Genomic DNA, 23936 nt, shown 5'->3' with positions numbered 1-23936 from the left:
CTCCTTGCTGGCCCTTGCACGCTTGAACCACCATCTTGCTGGACCCTGACGATCAGAGCCAGGACTTGAGCCCATAAGACTGGGGAGCCGAGGTGTTCATCTCTTTGGGTCTTGCTCTCTCTGTCCCTGTGCCTCTGCAGCTGGCCTTCCTCCCTGCCACGGGCCCATGCCCCTGCCAAGGACACTGTGTTAGGGCTGATGGTGGTTCTTTCCCCTCTATCTTATTAACCTTCCCCCCCAACCCCCACCCCGCCGGTGCAGGGAGCCCTTTGGCTGGATCTGAGTGCTCCTGAGCTAGCTTCACTTGCAGGCCCTCAGCCGCCCATCAGACCAAGACTCCGTTTCATCCTTCAGTCTGGGGGCTTCCCAAGAATGGGACCAGCCAGGCTTCATCATGCTCCAGAGCCGGGATGCTACCAGACTAGGGACACCTCCTTGTGCATTCATTAGTATTTCTTTGCTGAGTTCTGGCTCTCTGTCCGGACCTCTACAAGGCACTGCAGATGCCACATGAATAAGACAAGGGTCCTGTGGATGTGGCCCCTTGCTGGGAAGCTGGTCCCAGGGGCTGAGCTTGGGAATGGGCAGGGCAGGTGGTTTTGGGATCAGGGCCAGGCTGACAATCAGCTGTATGACATTGCGGTCGTCTGCGGCCCGCCCATATCCATTCTGGCTGGTCAGTGTCCATGCTGCGCTTACTTCCCATTAACTAACTATTCTGAACATCGCTCCTTTTGAGGGACAGCACAGCCTTCCCAGGACCTCTACAATATTCCCAGCTGTGAAGCAGAGTAGGACTCTCTGCTTCTTGGCAGTGGTGGCAATGGGCACCGCAGCAGCCCGGCCTGGAGGCTGGGCCGTTTTCCCTGGAGACCTGACTGTTCTGTGATCCCCCAGGAACAGAGATGGCTTCGGAGCCCCCGGTGTCTGGACTTGTTCTTTTACTCATCTCTAATAAAAAATGTATTTTTCTTTCTTTTTTTTAGCAAATCCCAGTGTTTTTATTTATGTAATCTGAAGAGCAATAGGGAAGGGGAGAGAACCTTAGGGCTTGGAAACCTTTCTTGGGACCCAGTGAGGGAGACAGCCTGGGGCAAAATTGCCCCAAGGGACACGTGGTTACTGCTCCCAGTGGGATGGTGCTACTGGCATTTAGTGGCTAGAGGTCAGGGTTGCTGCTAAACACACTACAATACACAGGTCAGCTCCCCACAACAATGAATTTCCTGGCCCAAAATGTTACCAGTGCCGTGACTGAGAAACCCCAGAGTGGAGGAAAGAGCACCAGTCTAGGAGTGAGGAGACCTGCCGTTTAGCTCCGCTCAGTTCTTATCTCAACTTGATTTTCCCTGAGACGCATATTTGGGGTCAAGTAGTTTATATGTGAAGTGATCCCAGGAAACATAAGGAGGGAGTAGGGAAGTGAAACAGAAGATGAAGAAGCAGCGAAGGGTGTGTTAATGAGGGGCTATCACCATGAGTATCTGGGCTTACTTTATTGACGACCTTTGAGAGACTGTATAGATAAGAACATACCTTCAAGTTGTCCCAGTTAATGAAGAAATTGATTAACTACCAACTCTGGTCTCTTTTATTTATGTATTTATTTTTTAAAGCTTGTGTGTGTGTGTGTGTGTGTGTGTGTGTGTGGTTTTATTTATTTTTAGAGAGGGAGAGGAATGGCATGTGTGGTTGCCTCTCGTGCACCCCCTACTGGGAACCTAGCCCACAACCCAGGCATGTGCCCTGACTGGGAATTGGACCGGCAACCCTTTGGTTCACAGGCTGGCACTCAATGCACTGAGCCACACCAGCCAGGGCTTTTTAAAAAAGATTTTATTTACTTATTTTTAGAAAGAGGAGAAGGGAGGAAGAAAGAGGAAGAGAAACATCAATGTGAGAGAGAAATCAGTTGGTAGTTGCCTCTCATACACACCCCGACCAGGGACTGAACCTGCAATCCTGGCATGTACCCCAACCAGGAATCGAATCAGTGACCCTTTGCTTTGGGCAACAGAGCCCAAGCACACCAGTTAGGACGGGTTTCTTGGTTGGGAAAGCCCTTACTGGGGGGGTCACTTCCCAAGCTCTTCCAATCTGCCTCGGAGCCCTCAGTCAGAGATGTGGGAAGATGTCAGAAGCATGTCCAGGAATTGCCTGCAGGTGACCTCCGGGAGGACAGGTAGGCAGAGGGAGTACAAACGGGCACCAGCTGTTTCTGAGACAGTTGAACAGTGCAAGCCTGGGCCTCTCTGGGCCTCGGTCTTCCCATCTGTGCCATGAAGGAGTTGGAGTCGTTTTTCTGAAGTGCTCTGAGCCCCGATGATGGAGGAGTCTTGGCTTCTTTTATTGTCATACATCTCAGAATGGGAACTGGGTGGAAGTTTGTGGAAAATCCAATTTATTTGTTAACGAATGATCTTTAATTGAACTATTTTCTTCGTTGTCCTTAACTAGCCAGGCATGCCGCTGCCCCACTGCTGATGTCACGAGGGCGGCAGCCATCAGTGTTGCGGCCCCAGACTGGGCCGGCCTCAGGATCTCTTCAGTGGTTCCAGAGAGTTCTCTAGCTAAAGATGGGTGACACAACTGTTGGGCAATGTCGACAATCTCATTAAAAGTGATATTTCCACTGTGTTTAATTTTTTTTTCTTCTTTCTGTCTCATGGCCGTTCTTTGAGGGCTTTGATGATCAGGGCAGAGGGAGAAGACACTACCTCAGTCAGCGCCTGTCGGTTCCGAATGGCCAATTTCACTATAATCCTCAGACCCTTCCAATCACCAGCTGTGTTGGCGATGTCATCACCAACATTTTTTGGAGGCAGAACGGAGGGGGCGGGGGGGCGACCTAGGGGCCCAAGGCAGATGTGTCACTGACTCCTCACCGGTGCAGAGGCAACCGGCGTCGACGCACCTGGATTCAGGATGACTGAAGAAAAGTTGCACCTAGGCCTCCTCCAAGCCAAAAGCTGAAAGCAATTTTTTTAAAGGCGATCCTAAGTAACTGCAGACAGCTGTCCCCTCAGCCTAGAGGGGCTTGTTGGGGGTTGGTCAAGAGACCTCCCTAAATCCCAAACTGCTAGTCTAACCTCTTAGAGGTAGCCTACAGCACTCTGGCCCTGGGGCCCCGCCCTCCTCCGACTTTCTGCGCCCTTTCTCCCCTGCCCCCTGCTCCCCTGCTCCCCTCACCTCTGCTCCAGCCACACCGATTTTCCAGTTCCTCCAACTCTGGCACGCTAAGCACCCTCCCATCCCTAAGCTTAGCACTTCTGAAACTCCAGGAGGACTGCTTTGTTCCTCTCTAGATGCACAGGGCTAGAACCTCCTGGCACATAGTAGGTACTTGATAAATATGTGTTGAATGAATGAATGTTTCTTCTCTTACTGTGAACACTCTCTCCTCCCTCCAACTCCTGCTCTGCACTTCTGCCCAAAGTTTAAATTTAATTTCTTCAGAAGAGATGACACCCCCTCAAGTGTGTCCTTAAGGTATCCTCCCCTTCTCCCTGCCCCTCACGCTAGTTGTGACAATATAGAACAGATGGAAGATTTCTCCAGCCCACGCACCCAATCTCAAGCTTGCTGGGACTGGGTCTGTCTTGTTGGTTGCTTGAACCCCCCACACATTTCTGAATGAATGAAAAACATCCCCGCTTCCTACCTTGGTCCCAGGACACGCAGCAGCAGCCCAAAGCCAGATGAGCCCACACTAGGCTGTCTGTGTGACTAGGCCTGGGGGAGGGGGGCGGGGGCGAGGTCCTCTAAGGTTCTCTCAGGAGAGTCTGGAGATTTCACTGAACACTCCAAACCACAGCTCCCCACCCCGCACGCACTGTGGACCACTGTTCATGCCTTCCCTCCAAAAGATAATTTTCTGCCAATTAAACTCTTTTGTTTAGGAAGAGATCTGGGTCTGCTGGAGACCCTTGGAAGGTCCTTCCTCAGAAACAGATGTGTGCACAGCTGCGGTGGCACAATCCTGTTTCCTCCTCTCCACCCAAGAGGACCCTTCCAGGCTCCCTCCCGTGGGGGTCGGGGCGGCGGGCAGTGCCCGGGCCCCGAATAGAGGGCGCCCACGCACCTGGGCCAGCATTTCTCAAAGTTGGGCGCACTTAATCTGCCAAGCCCTCACTACTCAAGGCAGCCCTAGACCGGGCAGCACAGAACGTGGTTCTTCTGCAGGACCTTGTTAAACCTGGCAAAATCTAACGGTTCTAGAGTAGTCAGAAACAGAGGGCCTGGATACGCGTGCGCACAGGATGTGAGTGAGCACAGGGTCGGGCACAGTTTGGTGTAATGATCACGCCCAAAAATGTGATCTGAGTGCACCAAGCTGCCTCCACTTGGGCACAGGCACGGAGCTGGGTCCGCCCGCTTTGAGCTGTAACGGTGCAGATACGCGGGAGTCCTGAACTCTTGCCGGAGCTCCCGGGGCACACTCAGGCGCCCTTCTCGCCGTGACAGCCTTTTGTGTCCCGGGACGACGGCCTCCGGACTCGCCAGAAAGCCCTCCTGCCCAAACCTCGCTCAGTTCCCGATCCCCCCGGGAAGGGCCAGAGGAGAAGAGCCCTCTCTCGAAGGCTCGTCCCGCTCAGGAGGCCCGACCGGCCGGCGCGGGCAATCTTTGCCCCAGCAAGTCCTTGAAATCTATATTTAGTGCACGCCACCCCTCCCCCACCTCGGAGGCAGGCGGGCGGGGAGGGGGGGACCCCGCCCCCGCCAGGCGTGTGTGTCGTGTGTATTTGCGTCCCGCGCGTGTTGCACGCCCTCCGCCTCTGCGCCTCCCGCCCCCGAGGCCCGGCTGCTGCCCCAGCGCCCCTCGCCCCGCCGGGCGTCGTGGGCCAACATGGGCCAGGAAGAGGAGCTACTGAGAATCGCCAAAAAGCTGGAGAAGATGGTAGCCAGGAAGAACACGGTAAGGCTGCAGAGTTTGGGCCACAGCGTCCGACCCCGGGAGGCGCGGCGCCGACGAGCCCGAGAGTCCCGGACGAGCGTGCTGGCGGGGCGCGGGGGAGGCGCGCGGGGTTGAGGACCCGAGGGAAACACCGCCGGCGCCAGGCTCGGCACCCTTTGGGGGACCGCTGGGCACCTCAGAGTGGGCGTGTGCGTGGCTCGGGGCGCCGGGGGTGGGGATCGTGCGGGCCCCGAAGATAAGGCTTGTGCACGTCCCTATGGACATGTAGGGTTCGGGGGTCCCGGGGTAGCTTGTACCGGGAAAGCGAGGGAAGAGATCGGGACCTGAAAGAGGACTTTCCGCGTCCCGGGACGGACGACGTGTGCAAAGCCGGGGGAGTGGCGGCGACGGCGGGGTGGAGGGAACAAAATCCTGGTGGCCCCAAGAAGTGTCAAAGAAACTTGAGCTGACGAGGGGCGGTGAGCCGCGTCTGCCCCGCACTGGGGAGTGGATCTGGGCGGGAGAAGCAAAGGGCCGCGGATTCCGGGACCCCACGGTGTCGGGCGCAAGGAGCGGTTCTGTTTGCAATTTTCCTTTTCCCTGGCCGCGGGGTGGGGCCTGCGCCGGCGGGGGCCGAACAGGTGCGGGGCAGCCGCAGCCCTCGGGGCCCGCGGGGGGAGGGGAGGGGGCCGGCTGGAGGCCTGGGCTTTGCTCACCGACCCTCAGTTTGAATCGGGGCTGGCGGTCCTGCCTAAGGATTCCCGGAGCCCGGAGCGCAAGCCCACTTGAAGTTAATGTTTGATCCTTCCCGTGATCTTTGCCTTCAGGCTGGCGCCGCGGGATTGCCCGGCCAGAGCAAACCTGGCCTTCGTTCTGGGAGGATCGGGGCACACCCGGACAGGGAAAAGAGGGGAGGGTAGCCCAGAGAGCCTGCCCCTCGGCCCCCCATCTCTCCCTGACCCAGGGCCCTCCTCCTCTCACCGTCCATAGCCTTGTGCTGGAGCAGGACTGGCCTTTCCGGGGCCTTCTGCGACCCTAGGAACTTGGAAAAGGGATGGACTTAGAGCACAGAAAAGAGAAGGGTCGCTGGAGCCCTGGAATGTGGGGCAGAAGCCCTAGAGTAGCCATGGGCAGTAATGCGCTGATGTTGACATAGAGGCCAGAGCCTCAGTTTCTTCCTCTGTAAGAAGGAGCTGAGATGACCTACCGTCTGGGAAGGAGCGTCACTGGATTTTTGTCTCTGCTCTTGGTGGTGAGGGTGGAAGAGATGTAAAATCCTTAGCAGGACCTGGGATGGTGCTAGCTAAGAGTTAGAGATGAGACCCGCTTCTGCAAGGCCAGATGAAACAGAAACCTGCAGAGTGCTGGCAGCTTCTCACCCTTACATTCCCCGCCTCCACCCGCCCCTAGTCTGGGATCTTCCAAAGTCAGTGAAACTGAGCCTCAAGTCATGGGGGGCACTTCCAACTGGGGGCAGCAGAGGCCAACCCCAGTCTTCTGAGCTAAATTCCACAGGAAGTAGACAGGTTATCCCAGCCCTGCTCCTTGCTGACTCAGGTTTAGACCAGGAGGTTCTGGGTCTCTGCATGAGGGAGGTAGAGGGTGGGGGATGGGTGGGGAAGCTTAGGAGAGCTGAGAAAAGCAGCTTGGTTGGCAGTAGAGCTCTGGTTGAGAAGGAAGGGACTGGCTGTGGCTTCCCCTCACTCCACTATGGCCATAGGTCCACCCCCTACTTCCCCTTTCTGGGCCTGGGTTTCCTTTTCCATAAAAAGGGAAGAGGAAATGGTATTCCTTGGAATGCATTCCTGTGGAAGTATTCAGAGCTCTCTCCAGGAATGGTGCAAATCTGGCCACAGGGTCTCTGTAGCTCAGAGCCAGCCTGCAGCCACGTCTGTGCCTGGGCTTTCTGCAGCCTCTGAGTGGGCACAGAGCTCTGGGCATGGGATCAAGAAAGGTGGGGCTTGCTCTGGGAGTGAAAATGGGCTCCGCCAGGGGTGGTTAGGGAGAGGAGGACACACTTCCTGTTGTAAGACGGATCCTCCACCCTCCACGTTGCAGCTCAGGCCCAGGGTCTACTGCCAATTACTGAGGGCCCAGCAACTTAGGGCTTTTGTCAGATGCTGTCAGTGTGCAACCATTGAAGCAGCTTCAAACACGCAAGCACCAAGTCACAGCTACACATACACACAAAGACACACAAAAATATAGCTACACACACAGTCACACACAATGCTAGCCAAACAAGCAACTATGAACATAATTGCTTATGAGACATGGCTTCTGACCCGAACATGACAGATATACTGACTGTTATATTTACAGAAAAAAACACAGAGACAACTATACATGTGGGTACATGTGTACATGCAGTCAATAAGCAATACTGAGACGTGCAAATCTACAAACTTAACAGTTACACTTACACATTTGGACGTTACAACGCAGGCCTCATCCCACAAATGCGCTTCGAGCTGCACACCTACAGCTGCACGCCTGGACCGGAGGTACTGCTGGCTACATCCCGTGCATGCATACCGATGCACACGTGGCAGTGCAACACTCGCACAAGGCTTCGTGAGCACAGCTACAAGCAGGAGAAGGCTCATATTCTTCACTATGACTCAGATGTACAGTGTGGCCTACAGAGACACGTGCCTAAGGAGGAGATAGAACCAGTTTAACATTCATGGTTAAACTTTCAGGAATTTTGTAAGTCTTGTTAATACAGCCATTATTTTAAAAATTAAACTATAAGTTTGCAATTAAATAAATTATATTAAAAACAAGGCCCATAGCTCTGGTGGGTGGCCTAGTTGGAGCGACATCCTGTGCACCGAAGGGTCATGGGTTCGATCCCAGTCAGTGCACATATCTAGGCTGCAGGTTTGATCCTCGATCAGGGCGCGTACAGGAGGCAATTGATCAATGGTTCTCTTTGACATCAATGTTTCTCTCTCTCTCTCTCTCTCTCTGTCCCTTCCTCTCGCTCTAAAATCAATAAACATCCTCAGGTGAGGATTAAAAAAATAAATAAAATAAAAAGCATTAAGGCCTTCAGGAAAAAAAAAGGTAATAAATACTCTAAAATCATCATTTCCTAATTATCTTACTATCATCTATGGTCTAGAGGTTATTTACTTCTATTACATCAATATGGTGGGAATACTATATAATGGCATGTTACTCGTCAATATCTCCTTCAGCTCAGTGACAGCATGCTTATAATTTAAAATTGGCTGTGGGAAGAGTATTTACACCAGAAATCAGCAAATAATTCAGATCATGTTTTTCTTTTCCCTTGAGAATTGGTTGTTAGACATTGACCAGCATACCACTGCACTTCCCCGTGCTGATAGTCCATGACTGTATAAATCTGGACAGATGGATGTCCATACCTACACAGTTGTTGTATAGTGGTTCGAGCCTGAAATGCCTGAGTTTGGATTCCAGCTCCATTCCTTGTAACTTTAGGCAAATTATTTAACCTCCCTGTTTCTTGGATTCCTCTTCTATGAAAGTGGGACAATCTATAAAAATGGGAATAGTAAGAGTACCAACCTCATAAGGTCATTATAAGAGTTAAACAAGGTAATGCATGTAAAATAGTTAAGACAGTGTCCAGCACATTGGAAGCCTTTAATTAATGTTACACACAGAGTTATATGCCCACAAGTTTACATGTACATACAAACCCACAGGTCACACCTCTGAAAACATACTGTGAACCCAGGCGCTGAGGGAGGCTGAGGACAGGCAGCCCTTGGGACGCGGTCCAGGAAGCCTGGCGGGGGCGTACAGGACACAGTCAGCTGGTGCTCCCCAGGGAAGCAAACTCAGGACAGGAGGCTGGGGCTGGCTTCTAGGAAGTGGGTGGGAGGAAGGAGAAAGCTGAAATGGGTCAGAGGCAGCCAGCAGATTTTCAAATGTAAATCTCCTTTCTTCCCCGCCCCGTCTCCCCTCCTACCCTCTGCTTTCTGTTTGATTCATTCACTCAGGGAGCCACGTGCTGAACCCTGAGGTCTCTGAGATTAAAACAGTCCTCTTTACTCAAGAGAAATGAAAGTGAATGTTCACACAAAGACTTGTACATGAATGTTCCTTGCAGCCTTATTTGTAGTAGCTCCAAACTGGAAACCAGAGAGAGTCCATCAACGGGTGAACGCATAAACAAACTGGTATATACGTACAATGGAAAACGACTTAGCAGTGAAAAGGAACTGTTGACATACACAGCAATGTGGATGAGTTCCAAATAACTACGCAGAGCGAAAGAAGCCAGACCAAAAGGAATCTATTATATTACCCTTGACATACATTCCTTAAAAACGCAAGCCCATCTATCATGACAAAAACTGGCGTGTATTTGCACACTGGGTGGGGGGTGGGGGGGCATGGGGTTGGTGGTGCAAGGAGGAAACTTTGGGGGATGATGGCTATGATCTTATCTTGACTGTGGTGATTGTTTTATGGGTGTACACATATGTCAAAACTCATCAAATTGTAGCCTGCAATATGTCCAGTTTATTGCATGCCAATTATACCTCAATAAAACTGTAAAAAAAGAAAAAGCCACTCTCCTCTCCCTGCTTAAGCTCGCAGTTGGAAAGTGAGGAGAGGAAGAGGATACAGACACAAAAGCAATAATGATAAGCTGCAAAGTAATTAATTTTAGAGGAAGAGATGGGGAAGAAGAGAGTATATGTAGAGGAAAGAAGAGCAGAACCAAGAGCTAGGGGTCGGGGTGAGTGGTTAGGGCTGAAGGCCGGCTCAGAGGGGCCCAGCCTGGGGGACAGGGAGGAAACAGAGAGCTGATCTGGAGCAGAATCTTTTCCTCCTCTCTCCTTCTCACTGTCCCTTGCCTGTCCTTCAACTGCGTGTCTGCCTGTATCCTGGAGCTGGAACAGCCTCCTCCCTACTTCCTCCCCTCCTCTTTCCTACTGAGACCCCGCAATGATCAGAGAGGGACCTGGGGCAGAGCCCTCGGCCCTCAGTTCTCACCTTGTGGCCTCCCACAGGAAGGGGCCCTCGACCTTCTGAAGAAGCTGAACAGCTGTCAGATGTCCATCCAGCTACTCCAGGTGGGGTGGGGGTAAAAAGCTCTGGGGATAGTGTTGGCCGGGGGGGGGGGGGGTATCGACCTTCCAAGGGGGGGAACCTGATGGGGGAAGACCCCCAAGGGTGGGGCCCTGGGGGGAACTTCTGAGCAGAGGGCTGGAGAATCCTGAGGTACTCTGAGGGTGGGGACGCGGTCATTTCGGTGGGGACAGGGGACCTTCCAAGCACAGGGGACTTCTGGGTCTGGGAGGAAGACTAATGTGCTTTCCTTGAAAACCACATTCCCAAGGCCCTGGGCTTGTGGGATCCAAGAAGCCAGTGATGCAGGGAAAAGCCCTCCACTTTTCAGTCATCCCTGTGTTGCCCATATAGCCCCCAAATATTACCAAACGCTCTTGGCCCTGAAAAAAATTAGCACAAACCCAAGTTTTAGTCAGAGCTGTGTCTTAAGCTGAAATGAGTTCAAAGACATGCCTCCAGCGCACCAGGGGGCCGGAACCGGGAGGGGCCCTCGTCGTCAGCCAGACCCCCGCCAAGCCGCAGTTACCTGTCAGCGCGGGGGCTGGGCCTGGGGCACTGGCCCTCACTAAGGATGGCAGGTCGGGGCCTCAGTGACAGGATCAGGGTTATTTCTCAGCCACAGGTCAGGCCAGGGCCAGGGCGGGGAGTGGGGTGGGGGGTGCGGCTGGAGAAGTTGAGGTTGGGGAAGGGGGTGGCTGAGCCAGGGCAGATCTTGCCAATTAGGGCAGCCAGTCCTGTGTTTCTTCCCAGATCAGCCCCTAACCCTCTCACTTTGCAGACAACCAGGATTGGAGTCGCAGTTAATGGGGTCCGGAAGCACTGCTCAGACAAGGAGGTGGTGTCCTTGGCCAAAGTCCTCATCAAAAAGTGGAAGCGGCTGCTGGGTGAGAGGGGGAAATGTTGACTGGGACCCTGTTTTCTCTCCCAGCACCTGGCACAGGACTGTGCCTGGCTCGTAGCAGGCACTCAGTGTATGTTTGTTGAATGACTTAACAAATGACAGATGGTCTCTAGTGGTGAGTGTCAGTATTTGTCTGCTCAAGTGCGAGATTTGTCGTTATGTAAGTTTTCATGTACATGTGCCTGTGTGTGCATTTCTGTTCGCTGTGTTTGTACATCTATATATGCATACTTGTATGAACATGTGCATAGGTGTGTGTGCAAGTGCCTTTCTGTCCCCGTGTGTGAGCGTGGATTTGCACACAGATGTGCATTTTGTACATGCATCTGTGTATAAGTATGTATATGCATTGGGGGAGTGTGTGGCTGTCCTTGTCCCTGCCCTTTGCTCCTTCCTCCCCTCAGCCATACTGGGTTCAGCTGAAACAGAGCTGAGTGAGCAGTGCCACCGCCCCTTTGCTTTCAGACGCCCGTGGGTCCCCCAAAGGAGGAAAAGGAGAGGAAAGAGAAAAAGCCAAGAAGAAAGAAAAAGAACTTGACTGTTCCAATTGGAAGCCAGAGGCAGGCCTTTCTCCACCACGGAAGAAACAAGGGGAAGAGCCCAAAGACAGGTAATTTTTTTCTACGATGGGGAAGGAATATACATACCTTTCACCCAGTATATCCACTATAAGGAAATTATATTAAGACATTAATCCGATAAAACATAAAGATGTATGTTCTGTTTGTAATATTTTTCAGCTGGTGTTCCTGAAACATTTTTCCTCTGAACCCTCTTTTTCTTTTTTTTTTTTTTTTAAGATTTTATTAATTTTTTTAGAGAGAGGGGAAGGGAGAAAGAGAGGGAGAGAAACATCTCTGTGTGAGAGAAACATCGATCGGTTGCCTCTCACACGCCCCCTGCTGGGGGCCCGGCCAGAAACCCAGGCCTGTGCTCTGAGCAGGAATCAACTGGCCACCTTTCAGTTCACAGGCCCGCGCTCAACCCACTGAGCCACACCAGCCAGGGCTGACCCCTCTTTAAACGAATGTTTATTATAATCTTATACTATAAGTCTCCTGTGAAAAACACTTTAGGAAATGATGCTGTAAGAGGAACGATTCTTGACCAGGAGGGAGGTATGCCTCCACCACTGCACTCCCATTTTGGGTTGTAAAAATAACTGTGGGGCTGAAGGAAGGCTACATGCTGCTCTTCCTGCAATGCACAGAGCAGTCCCACACATCGAAGATCCATCTATCATGTTCAGAACACCAGCAGTGTCTCATGGAGAAGCACTGCAGGACAGAAGAATGTTTAATGACATGGGAAAATCTTCATTCGGTATTAAGAGAAGCCGTGTACTATATAGCATATATAGTGTGATCCCATTTTTATAAAAACTAAGTGAATTTTATGTATATGCATAGGAGAAAAAATGAGAGAGCTATACACCAGGGTGGTAACGGTGATTATTTCTTTTTTTCAACTCTTTATTTTAATTTACTGAATTTTAAGAGAGATTGAGAAACATTGATTTGTTGTTCCACTCATCCATGCATTCACCAGTTGCCTCTTATATGTGTCCTGACCAGGGATCAAACCCATAACCTTGATGTTTCAGGGTAACGCTCTAACCAACTGAGCTACCTGGCCAGGGTTTGGTGATTATTTCTAATAGGTAAGGCTTAGGAGGGGTTTTTCCTTATTTTTGCAAATTCCTATCCAATTTTTTTCCAGTAAATAATGTATTAATTTTGAAATAAGAAAAAAATAAAGCTATTTTTAAAGCTATTTATTTATTTTTAGAGTGAGGGGAAGGGAGGGAGAATGAGAGGAAGAGAAACATTGACATGTAAGAGATACATTGATCGGCTGCCTCTCGCAAGCCTGGGGACCTGGCCTATAACCTAGGTGTCCCAAGTGGGGATTGAACAGATGACCTTTCAGTTTGAGGACTGACATTCAGTCCGCTGAGCCATGCGAGCCAGGGCAAAGATATTTTTTAAAAACAAAAATATATGTGATTATAACTAAGAGCTTCATATTCTATATTATACAACAAAATTTGTATTCATATTGTTGGATATGGATATTTTCCCACAAAGATCCTGTATTGCTTTTGAAATCAGAACAAAAAATAGCACTTTAAAAAAAATTAAACAAGAGTGATAAAAATTTGTTGTAGAAATAATGAAAAATAGGGAAAAACCATTCACACTCCTACCACCCAAAGACAATTGCTTTTAATATTTCGGTATATGATTTTTCTTTCTATTCTCTCTTTGACTTGTTTTCTATAGTTATCATTCATTTTATAGCTTGCTTTTTAAAATGCTGCTACCTGTCACATGGTTCTATAATCACTTCTATGTTCTCTTCCTGGCCTTGCTCACTTTGCAGTGGCATCCGACTCGGAGAAATCCTAATTGACATTTAACTTCTCCCATGGTGTACTTTGTATTCCCAAAGGGCTTAGGAGGTTGGCTGGCAGGGATCCTCTGATCCACAGTGCCCAGCACAGAGTGAACATTTCCTGAATGCTGCTGGGCCCAGCTGTACCAGCGCCTCCGCTGTGGGCATTCACGCTCTGGCTGGCCCAGCCATGTCTGGACCACCTGTTTGGTTGTGAGCCCTGTGGCAAATGAAGGAGCACGATAGGGAGGGGTCTTGTGAGATGACGCTGAAAGACTAGAGGCTGGACTATTGGGAGAGAAGACCAAATGGGATATAAACTAAGCTGCAGAACAGGGATGCAGATATCATGGTAAGATGGCAGCTCGAACCCACGCGTTTCCTGTGCTCCATCTCCAAATCCCACTAAATGATCAGCAGAGTAGTCTTTTCTAAAGGCCTATAAAAGGACAACAGATATGGCTGAGGAGACGGCTGGAAAGCAGAAATTCTGGGCTTAACTTGATGACTTACTTACACCCTTTGTCTCTGAGACTCTGTATTGTGGCCTGAAAAATGGGCAACGTTATCTCAGTTTGTTCTTCCTCAAAATAAAATGTTTTATTTTAATATATTTTAATTATATGTATTGTTTTAACTATTTTGTATTATATTTATTTTATTATACAAGTAATTACTTGCTCATTGTAGAAAATTTTAAAGATATAAATAGGAAAATTAAAACCATTCATTATCTAGAGACACACAAAAGTGTTTATATAACCATGTACATATAATAATGTGTATATATACATATGTAGTGTATACAATCACATATATATCCTTCTAGACTTTTAGCTATGCATCATCACCACCCATAAAATATTTATTGTATTAATAAAATTGAATTATATTTTATACACTATTTTGTAATCTTTCCACATTTATTTCAACAGTAAATCATGTTTAGTGTAAGATATTTAGAAAAGCAAACATAAGAGAATAATATTACTGTTAACATTTTGCAGTATATCTATCGTCTTTTAAGAACATATTTATGTACACTTATATTTTCTTAATAAAATTGGAATCACCCTCTATATACAATTTGGCAACCCGCATTTACACTTAACAACGTCTTGAACTTTTTGCTGGGAGGTGGAATTGCTAATGTGCGCTCACTTGTCACAGCTGTGACGCTATGATACAAAGCTGTCAATGTGGCTGAGCGGAGAGTGGGGTAGTTGTCTCCTCACCTTGCTGGGTGAATCCAGTTGGCAAGGGTCCTACTTCAGCTAAATTGGTGAACTTCTTTCCTTTTTAGTTTTCTTAATGATAACTGATCATCATTATTTATTATATAATCACTGAAACCACGTTAGTGCAATTTGAAATAAGAGTTAAATATATTTGTTCACAGTGGGCCACCTCCAACAGATGAAGCAGTTTTTATTTTTTCCTCTTTTCTCCCAGTCCTGAGCTACTCGCGTACATAGTTTTTCCATTCCTGTAGGTGGCGTGTACAAACTACTGTGTTCTTGTTACCTTATCTTCCTGCTGTATTTTAGACATTTTTCCATGCTCCCGAAGAGTTTTCATAACGATCATTTACAATAACTGCGGAATATTTCTGATTCATTCTAAAAAGAAAAGCAGTGAGGAGGGACCTGAAAATGGTGAGGCTCGGGGGTAGAGGCTCCTGTCTTCTCTCCTTTCTCCGCCTGCAAGAGTTCCAGCTTCTCACGCCGGTCTGGACCGGTCAGTCCTCAGGGGGCACTCAGAGAGGAACCTGCAGAGGGGTTCCAGGGCCTGGCATGGGGCTGGAGGGGCGTGTGGATGAGGGTGAAACTTCCCCTCTCCCTCATTGCCGCCTCCCCCAGTCTTCAAGCTGGAGTGAAGGTCCAGAGCCTAGGAGTCTGGTCCGCGGGGTGGTTAGGGCTAGCCCCTAGCTCTGCGCTGCCCACTGTCCCCCAGACCATCTGGAGGATGAGGTGGGACCTGGAAATCCATGCAGAAACAGTGCGCAATCTGGACAACGAGAAACCAGGTGCCTGGGATAATGGAGCATCAGGGCTTCCTCGTGCTGGGAACTGCTGTGGGGACATGAATGATCTAATGTCTTCCTTCCAGGCAGCCCCAAGACATGGGTTCTTTTCTTCTCACTTGACAGGTGAGGGAACCTGACACTCAGAGAAATGACCTGCCCCGGGAGCAGGGCTGGGAATACAGCTCATATCATCACTCTCTTTGTACAATGATAAATGTTATATAGGTTTATATGCATGTCGAAAAAGATCTGGAAGGAAGGACATTAAACTTAATGGTTGTAACCTGTGGGGAGATTTGTTTTTCCCCTTTTTTAGGGTTTACATTTCTGTACTGTTTGACTTAATAGCATTCAGCAACAAATATTTATAGAGCGCCTACTCTTTGCCAGGCACTAGTCTATTAGCCTGGGATAAGTCAGTGAACATGTTAGGGTGCGTTCCCCAGAAGCAGGCCCTGAGACTTGCATTTCAGTGCAGGGGGGTTATTTGGAGAGTGATTTCAGGAAGTGCAGGCAGAGGAGTGAGGAAGGGAGACAGGGTAGGGAAGGAAGCCAGCACAGGGTGAGTTAGTGAGCAGGCTACTGCTGTGGGTGACCAGGGTGTAAATGCTGTTCGGGAACTGTGTGTGACAACTGGGGGCGGACCCACTTGAGAGCCCAGGACAATGGAATGCATACCCATCCAGCACCTGCGGCCCGCTGCCTGCTGGTGCTAACTGGAGCAGAGAGCTGTCTCAGGCAGACTGTGCCCAGGGGAGCTTGCAGGAGAAGGTCTGTGTGTGTCCCTGTACGCTGGGGGAATGAGTGCCCGAGAGGATAGGGCTCAGCAAGGACAGTGTCCACCGCAGTGAACAAAACCCACTGAACTCTGCTCTGTGCCATTTACGTGGCCGGGGGTGGGGGGTGGAGGACAATGCATACAATAAGTAAGAAAATTACAGTCAGTTAGAGGGCGACAGCTGTGTGGGAACCAGAAGGAGTGTTCGGTAAGTGAGCTGGGGAGTGGGGGCTGCAATTTACGCACAGATTAATTTTATAAAACCAATCCAAGAAAAAAACACATTCCGTTTCAAAAAGTGCATTTTGGAAGATGGGGGAAAGTTTCATCTCTAATCTGATCATCCTAATATAACCTTGGTTAACATTTGGGTGTATAGTCTTTCAATCTTCTGTCCTCTTAGGCGTTTTCTTGCAAGACTTCAGGCACAATATGCATCTAATTTGGTGTTCTGCTTTTTCCTTATTTTAACGCAACTCTTCTACCTCCAGGGCCCAGGTGCCTCTCCTCTCCTCCTCCCAAGGTGCCGGCAGGGGAGGCTGGAGAGGATGTCCAGTCCCTTGTGAGGACCGGCGATCCCGGGAATTCCAGTCTCCATGGACTCCAGCTTGCCAAGACCTGCCTGACAGCCAGGAGGAGAGGGGCCTGCTGAGGCTTAGCTTTTCATCCTTAGTAATACATGACATGACACGCGCAACACATCTGGCAGATATTCGATTTCCTTCCCTTGCATTGCTTCATTTGATGGGGGGTAGGTGAGGGTGACCCTCCAGCACCACCTGGAGCTTCCTCTCCCAGGTAGCAGTGCTCCAGGTGGGCTCTATCACCCTCAGCCCAGCCGGCCTGGCTCCAGCATGCTTTCTCTCCAGCCTCTGGCTTCTCTCGATCGGTACTGATGCGAGCCTAGGAGAGTCTCATCTTCGATTTCTCTTCTTTCAGGAGAGATTCTGTGGATTCCAAGTCTTCAGCCACCTCCTCTCCAAAAAGACCATCAATGGAAAGGTAAGGGAACCAATGGACTTCTCTATGCCAGAGGTTCTGTTCAGCATGTGTCCCTCTCTCTGCTTTAATGTGGGAAGCCCGAGGCTGGAGAAGGAGAAAACATCCTTTGTTACGTTGCCTCCAAAATCTAGAATCCATACAGTAAGACCAAGGGGGAGGGGAGGGAGGTTGGGATGGGATGAAAAAGGTGAAGGGGTTGCGAAATACAGGTTGGTAGTTACAGAGCAGTCATAGGGATGTAAAGTACAGCATAGGAAATACAGTCAATAATATTGTAATACCTATGTGTGGTGTCAGTTGGGTACTGGAAATATCAGGGGGAACACTTTGTAAAGCACATCATTGTCTAACCACTAAGCTGCACACCTGAAGCTAATACAAAATAATATTGAATGTAAGCTGTAATTGAAAAAAATTTTTAAATAAATATTTTTTAAAAAGACTAAGGAGGCCCCCGAATCTGAGGTGTCACTCCCTCCGTGCAGTGGCTGAGCAGTCACTGTTGTCCCACCCCTGCCTGGGGAACATTTTCAAGGTGAGCCTGTACCCGGTGAGGACAGAGGCCTTGAGAGCCTGTACGTGGGGTGGGATCTCTGGTTCGGGGCTGAACTGGTTAAGACATCTACCCCAGAGTAGGTGTCCTAATCAAGTCATTCCTTCATTCATCAGATATTTATTGAGGGCCTGCTACGTGCTGGGAACTGTTCTAAGTGCCATGGATACAGCAGTGGACGAAAGAAACAAAAATCACTGTAGCTATGAGGCCTATATTCTAAAAGAGGAAACAGCAATACATAGAATAAGTAAGTTATACACCAGTTTAGAAGGTGACAAGTGCTAAGGAAAACAACAGAGCAGGTGAGGGGAATTGGGAAAAAAACAATAATGGTTATCGGGTGGTCAGAAGAGCCCTCCCCGAGGACATGATCTTTGAGCACAAGCTTAAAATACCATGTAGACAGTGGGGTCATTCCAAACCTATGGAGCTGCTGGGTGGCCAGCGGGGCTGAAACGAATATGTGAGGGGGGAGAGTTGGAGGACAGAGTGAAGCAGGAACCACTAGAGGGTATTAAGCCTGTAGATTATATGATCAAACTTATCGGGACCCCTCTGGATGCTGTGCCAAGAATGGATTGTCGAGGCAGAAGTAGAGAGACCAGGAGAGAGACTATGTTGATAGTTCAGGCAAGATATGACGGTGGCCCAGGGTGGCAGTAGGTGGGGAGAAGGGGTGGGCTCCACTCCAGATACATTTTGAAGGCAGAGCTTATTGGATTTCCTGACAGATTGGATGTGGGCAACAGGAGAAAAAGAAGAGCCAGGATGACTCCAAGACTTTACACGTGGGCACCTATCTGCAAAGACGGAGTTGCCACTCATTGGTAGGGGGAGGACTGTGTAAATCAGGCTGCGGCAGGAGATCCAGAGTTTAGATTTGGATATTTTGGGTTTCAGGGGTGTACTGGTCATTGAGGCGCAGAAGCTGAATGAGCAGTTAGGTTATACCAGGCTGGAATTCAGGAAGAAAGTCTGGGCCGGAAATATACATTTTAGAGTCATTAGCGTTTAGCTAGCATTTGAAGCTGGGTGAGATCACTACAGAGAGAATGTGGGTAAAGGAGTGAGTGTGAATTGTAGTCCAGGAGGGAGCTCAGAGGTCAGAACAGGAGAAGCAGGGCCAAGGGAGAGCAAGACAGGCCAAGAACTGGCTTGGAGGTGGATGGAGGCAAATGATGAGGGTCCATGGGGCCATATTGGATGCTGGGACAAACAGGTGGGATGGTAAGGTTGACGTCTAGGTGAATACAAGTGGGAGATGCACAGCTATTTTAGGTTTAATGTACCTAAACCTGCCACTGGAAAGAAAAGAAGAGACACAAAAATTAGGTTGTTTAAGGCTTTATGGGGATTAAACTGGCCTGAGCTGCTGATCGGGCTGCGGTATTGCCCAATTCCAACTGGCAGCTGAGTGCCAGCTCCAGCTGATAGTGGAGGCTCTCAGAGCGCTGCTTGGGGAGGGAGTCCGAGGCTGCACCCTGCCTCTGGAGAAGGGAGTTCTGTGGTCCATTAGCAATGTCTTCCCTGAGTGAGGCCTAGGAGGCCCCAGCGTCATCCTGGCCCTAAACCAGTGGTTCTCAACGGAGAGTCGTTTAGAAATTTGTAGAAACATTTTTGGTTGTCACTGTGACTTGAGGGATATCATAGTCAGCTCAGGCTGCTATAACAAAATATCATGGACTGTGTAGCTTAAACAATAGGCATTTATATCTCAACGTTCTAGAGGCAGGGAAGTCCAAGATCAACGTGCTGGCTGATTGAGTTCCTGGTGAGGGCCCTCTTCCTGGTTTGCAGGTGCCCACCTTCTTGCTTCTTGCGCTGTCTGAACATGATTGGGGGAGTGTGCTCAGGTCTCTCTTCCTCTTCTTACAAGGACTATAATCCCATCATGGGGCCCCATCCTCATCTAAACCTGATTATCTCTCAAAGGCCTCACCTCCAAATACTATCACATTGGTGGTTAGGGCTTCAACCTATGAATTAGGTGGGGGCACAAATATTCTGTCTGTAGTGGGAGTGGGGGAGGAGCATTTAGTAGGCAACGGTCAGATAGGCTCAACATCCTGAGATACGAAGGGCAGCTCTGCATAATGACAGATTGTCCCATCCCAAAATGAAGCACTTACCGCTAATCCAGTTCTGGGTTTGATGCTGTAATATAAGCATTGAACATTTGTGGAAGAATTTATACCTTCAGAGTCCTCTCCTGACTTTGCCTGTGCCCTCGAAGTCTCCTGGCTTCCTCCCATAATGTAATCTTTTTTTTTTTGGAAGGTCAAATAGAATACATTTGACAGACAGTTGTGCCATCGCCTGCTGGTTCCATATTGAGGATGGGCAACCCACAGGGATAGAAGCAGGTCTTGTAAATTCCCTTTATCCACTACCCAGACTGTTTTCTGCACTCTCTACCTCATCTTCCTCTTCCGTCCATCCATCCGTCTGGTGTAACATTCTTTGCAAGCAGCATCCTCCCGGGGTCAAGAGCATGAACACACCCTGCGTGACTCTTGGGGACCAAGGAAAAATGGAGAGTAGCTGCCTGTCAGTAGGGGGCCCTCACTAGCCAGCCCCAGCTGGTGGTTGCTTTATGGAAATGCAGGCCCAGTGTGCCATGTCTTCTAGCTCTTTAAGGGAAACTGGACTTACAGATTTTTAAACAAGACTCCCAATTTTAAACATTGACAGCAAACTCACCTTTTTCTAAGACACAGTAGGACAAACAAAATGTATTTGTAACCCTGTTTGCAATCACTAAGGCCAGGCAAAGACTCAAACTTAATGACCTCTACCTTCATACAACTAATTACTAATGTAGAGGCAGACACCAAAATATTTGTTTTTTGAAGATATAACACACAACACATGGGAACATCGGAGGAGTGTGTCATTATGATTTGAGAAGTCAAAGAGACTTCATGGAAAAGAGAGTATTTGTGCTGAACATTGACAGGTGAGTGAATAGGAGTTTGCCTGGCAGACAGGTGCCAAGAGACGGCATCCCAGGCAGAGGGACTGGCGCATGCGAAGGCGTGGCAATATGAGTGAGCATGGCGCTCTGGGAACTGTAGCTGAAGAACCAGGGAACAGACCACGAAGGGCACTACTATGTCCAGGGAGAAGGTTGCCCTTTATCAGCTGCCCTAGGACCCAGCTGTGGGAGGGAATTGGTTGGTTGACTCGTTTTTCACCTGAGCGGTACAGGTCCATGACGGTGCAGTAACTGAAATGCCCTCGAGGTGGCGCGCACGAGTAGCGAGCCAGGCCTCCCGGTGCCTCTGCTCTGACCCCGGGTGGTAGGAATTTTAAGCGCTTAGTGGTATATGAGCACAGGCTGGTGCTGAGGTCGACACAGCCGGGAAGCAGAAGGCTGTGATCAATCCAGACCCCCACCTCCACTCCCGCTAGTGGTGCCCTCTCTGCAATTTGACTCAGTTCCCAGTCCTCTGCATTGAAAGCAAAATGAACATGGCTGCCTGGAATGCCACTTAGAAACGGATTCCAGCCTATGAGTCAGCTCCTAGCCAAGAGGAGGCCCGGGGATTGGGAGTGCCCTGCCAGGAATGGGGTGTAGGGGGGGAATGCCACAAGCAGCCTTGCCTCGCCCAGGTAAGGCGACTCTGGAAAACTGCCTTTTAGAGACACAGTGAGATGTCCTGAAAAGAATTCGCAAGGTGGGCAGGCCTAGAACTGTGGTTTGACTCTGCCATTTGCTAGGTGGATGACCTTGGAGCTCTCTGAGTCTCAGTCCATTGACCTTTAAAATGGAGATAATTTGACCCCCTTTCAAGGTTATTGTGAGGAGCAAATGAGGTAATGAAATGCTTAGCACTGTTGACAACTCATGTAAGTGCTCTATAAGTACATAATGCTTAGTAAAATAATACTCACACTTAATGTGGCAAACTATGTGAACTGCCTATTGCTTCATTACTAGAATTCTCTTAGGTGCTTTCATTCTCTTAACAACTGTATGAGATGGGTACTATTGTTATTCCCATTTGACATGTGAGAAAACTGAGGCACCTAGAGGTGATGGTATTCACCCTAGGTCACATAGCCGCAAAGTGGTGGTGTCAGGCCTTGAACCTGGGAACTTGGCTTTGGAACCTGGGTTCTTAGTAAATATGCCACAACATTATAGGCATTTCTGAAATGACAGCGTTGTTGTTTGCTAGCATGCCTTCTCCCAAGCAGCATCCTCAGGCTCCCCCTGGTGGTTCCCCACTGCTAAGTCCCAGACATGGAGGGTGTGGTGTGGGGTTAGCACCAGGAAGAATCTGCAGCTCCATCACAGTTGGAGGAGATGAGCTGGCTTAGATTGGAGGAGTTGACAGACACAGGCTCAGAGAGAGATCCTTCCCTTAAGTCACTGGCCTGCCAAAGAGGACCTGTCCCCACCTAGCTCATCTCTGGCTAGACCCCTGGGATGTTCCTTTCAACTCTCTGTGGCCAGCCCCCTCCACTCGTTCTGTATTCATTCATCAGCAAAGATTCATCAAGTACCTACCTAGAGCACTGTTACAGCTGCTGGAAGACAGTGGTGGACCAGCTCATGGGGGACCCTATACTGTGGAACCTGTAGTCTGGAGTGGAGGCAGGCAATGTTTACAAACACATAAACAAGTTAATTATAGACTTGGATAAGTGCTATGAATGCAAGAAATTAGGTCATGTGCTAGAGAGTTACAGGGCCCGGACGGTCTGCTTGGCTGGGGTGGTCAGGCCTCCCTGCGGATGTGATATTTGAGCCTGACTGTAGGAAAGAACCAGTCACAGGAAGATCTAGAGGAGGAAGAGCCCTCTGGGAGGAGGTGCCAACTGTGTAAAGGCACTGTGGTTGGAGGGCAGGTGTGTTCAAGGAACAGAAAGCAGGAGGGCAGTAGAGGCTTCTACCTCGAGCGGCAGTGGGGGGGTGGCCTGAGATCAGGTCAGAGGTAGGCAGGGGCCAGATGTAGGGGGGCTGGGGCACCACAGGAGGACTGGACTTTATGCTGAAAATAAGTGGAAGCCATCAGAATGTCAGAAGCAGGGAAATAATGGGACCAGGTGTGGGTTTCTGAAAGCCCTCTCACCCCTGCCAAACTCTTGTGTGACAAATAGATTGTAAGGGGGACAAGAGGATGCAGGGAGACTGGCTTCGGGTCTCTTGTGGCTGGGCAGGGGAGAGCCCAGTGGTTGGGACCAGAATTGTGTGCAGGGAGGGTCACGGTGGTGGCGGCAGCCCGGACTCTCCGGTTTATACCCTTCCCGGCCTTCCCCCACCCACACCTTCCTCTCCTGCTGAAATCTGACTCCAGGAGAGAGCTGGTGGGATCGCAGCTCCCCCACCCCTGTACCCAGCTGCCCGGCCACCCAGCTGTCGGGCAGGGTGAGGTAGAGTCCAGGATAATTTAGTCTTAGAACAGTAAGGTTCAAACGGTATTTAAAAAATATATAGAAGTTAGAAATCCCTTTGGACAAAATTTTTGGGAATTGAAAATATCAGCCTTATTAGAACAGACAGAGCCTTCCCTGCCCAGCCCACCCTACTCCTGTGGCAGCACTGAGACACCTTGGAGGGACCTCAGGGCTCCAGAGAAGGACATCTGCGGAGACAGAGGGAATCCAAGGTCAGGCCCAACAGCAAGGGTTGGGGATGAAAAGGTTGCTGGCAGAATTCACACTGAAGTGCTCAGCAGGATGTTGGATGGGATTCTCTCCTAACCCCAGATCTTTAACACGGGGAAGCCTGGGCTGTTCAGTCAGCCTCACTCTCAGACACAGCTCCTTGGGTCTGACTTTTCAGAAGCCCAGCATCATCTTCCTGAAGGGAAGAAGCACACCCATAGCTCCAGGGCTGCCTGGTGCAGCTGCCCCAGCAGGGCGCTGTACAACTCCAAGAGGTACCCAGGTGACAATGTGAATGGCACCCCCTGGAGGTAGGAAACACAGCCACCCTTTGGGACCTTCCACAAGGGTTCAGTGTGGTAAGACCCTGATGGACGGAGAGGGGTCCCTGATTTCTTCAACTCCGAAGTTGAAGCTGTTTTTCCTAGGAGGCAGGAGGGCTGGCTCACAGATCCTGACGGGTTACCGAAGAGCCAAGAGATGAAGGCAGAGACACGCTGACTGCCTGCCCCTTCCCGAGAGCAGTGCAGACACTCCTCTGAAAGGGACGGCTCTTAGGACTATCGCTCTACCCTCTTATCTCTAAAATGGGGCTGGCAACTTGGGACTCTCGGGCTTGCAGAGAGAAATAAACAGCACAAGGCAGTAAATGGTGGCTTTTGTTGTTACGTCCTTCACAAGTCCCAGTCTAAATCC

At 49.8% G+C, this 23936-nt stretch overlaps 1 protein-coding gene across 1 annotated transcript in view; it reads left to right on the top strand.

Annotated features, from left to right (window-relative positions):
* Nucleotides 1-4686: 4686 nt before the first annotated feature.
* Nucleotides 4687-23936, top strand: part of TCEA3 (transcription elongation factor A3) — a 33565-nt gene continuing 14315 nt past the window's right edge. The window contains exons 1-5 of the mRNA XM_054571712.1: nucleotides 4687-4915; nucleotides 9910-9972; nucleotides 10749-10854; nucleotides 11337-11481; nucleotides 17009-17071. Coding sequence (XP_054427687.1) covers nucleotides 4847-4915; nucleotides 9910-9972; nucleotides 10749-10854; nucleotides 11337-11481; nucleotides 17009-17071 — 446 coding nt within the window. The 5' untranslated portion in view covers nucleotides 4687-4846. The remainder of the gene's footprint in view (nucleotides 4916-9909; nucleotides 9973-10748; nucleotides 10855-11336; nucleotides 11482-17008; nucleotides 17072-23936) is intronic.

This window comes from Pteronotus mesoamericanus, unplaced genomic scaffold (genome assembly GCF_021234165.1).
Source record: "Pteronotus mesoamericanus isolate MK-2021 breed Mesoamerican mustached bat unplaced genomic scaffold, CSHL_Meso_final contig_221, whole genome shotgun sequence".
NCBI classification, from domain to species: Eukaryota; Metazoa; Chordata; class Mammalia; order Chiroptera; family Mormoopidae; genus Pteronotus; species Pteronotus mesoamericanus.
The sequence above is the reverse complement of the archived record's forward strand: the minus strand, read 5'-3'. Positions and strand labels throughout refer to the sequence as shown.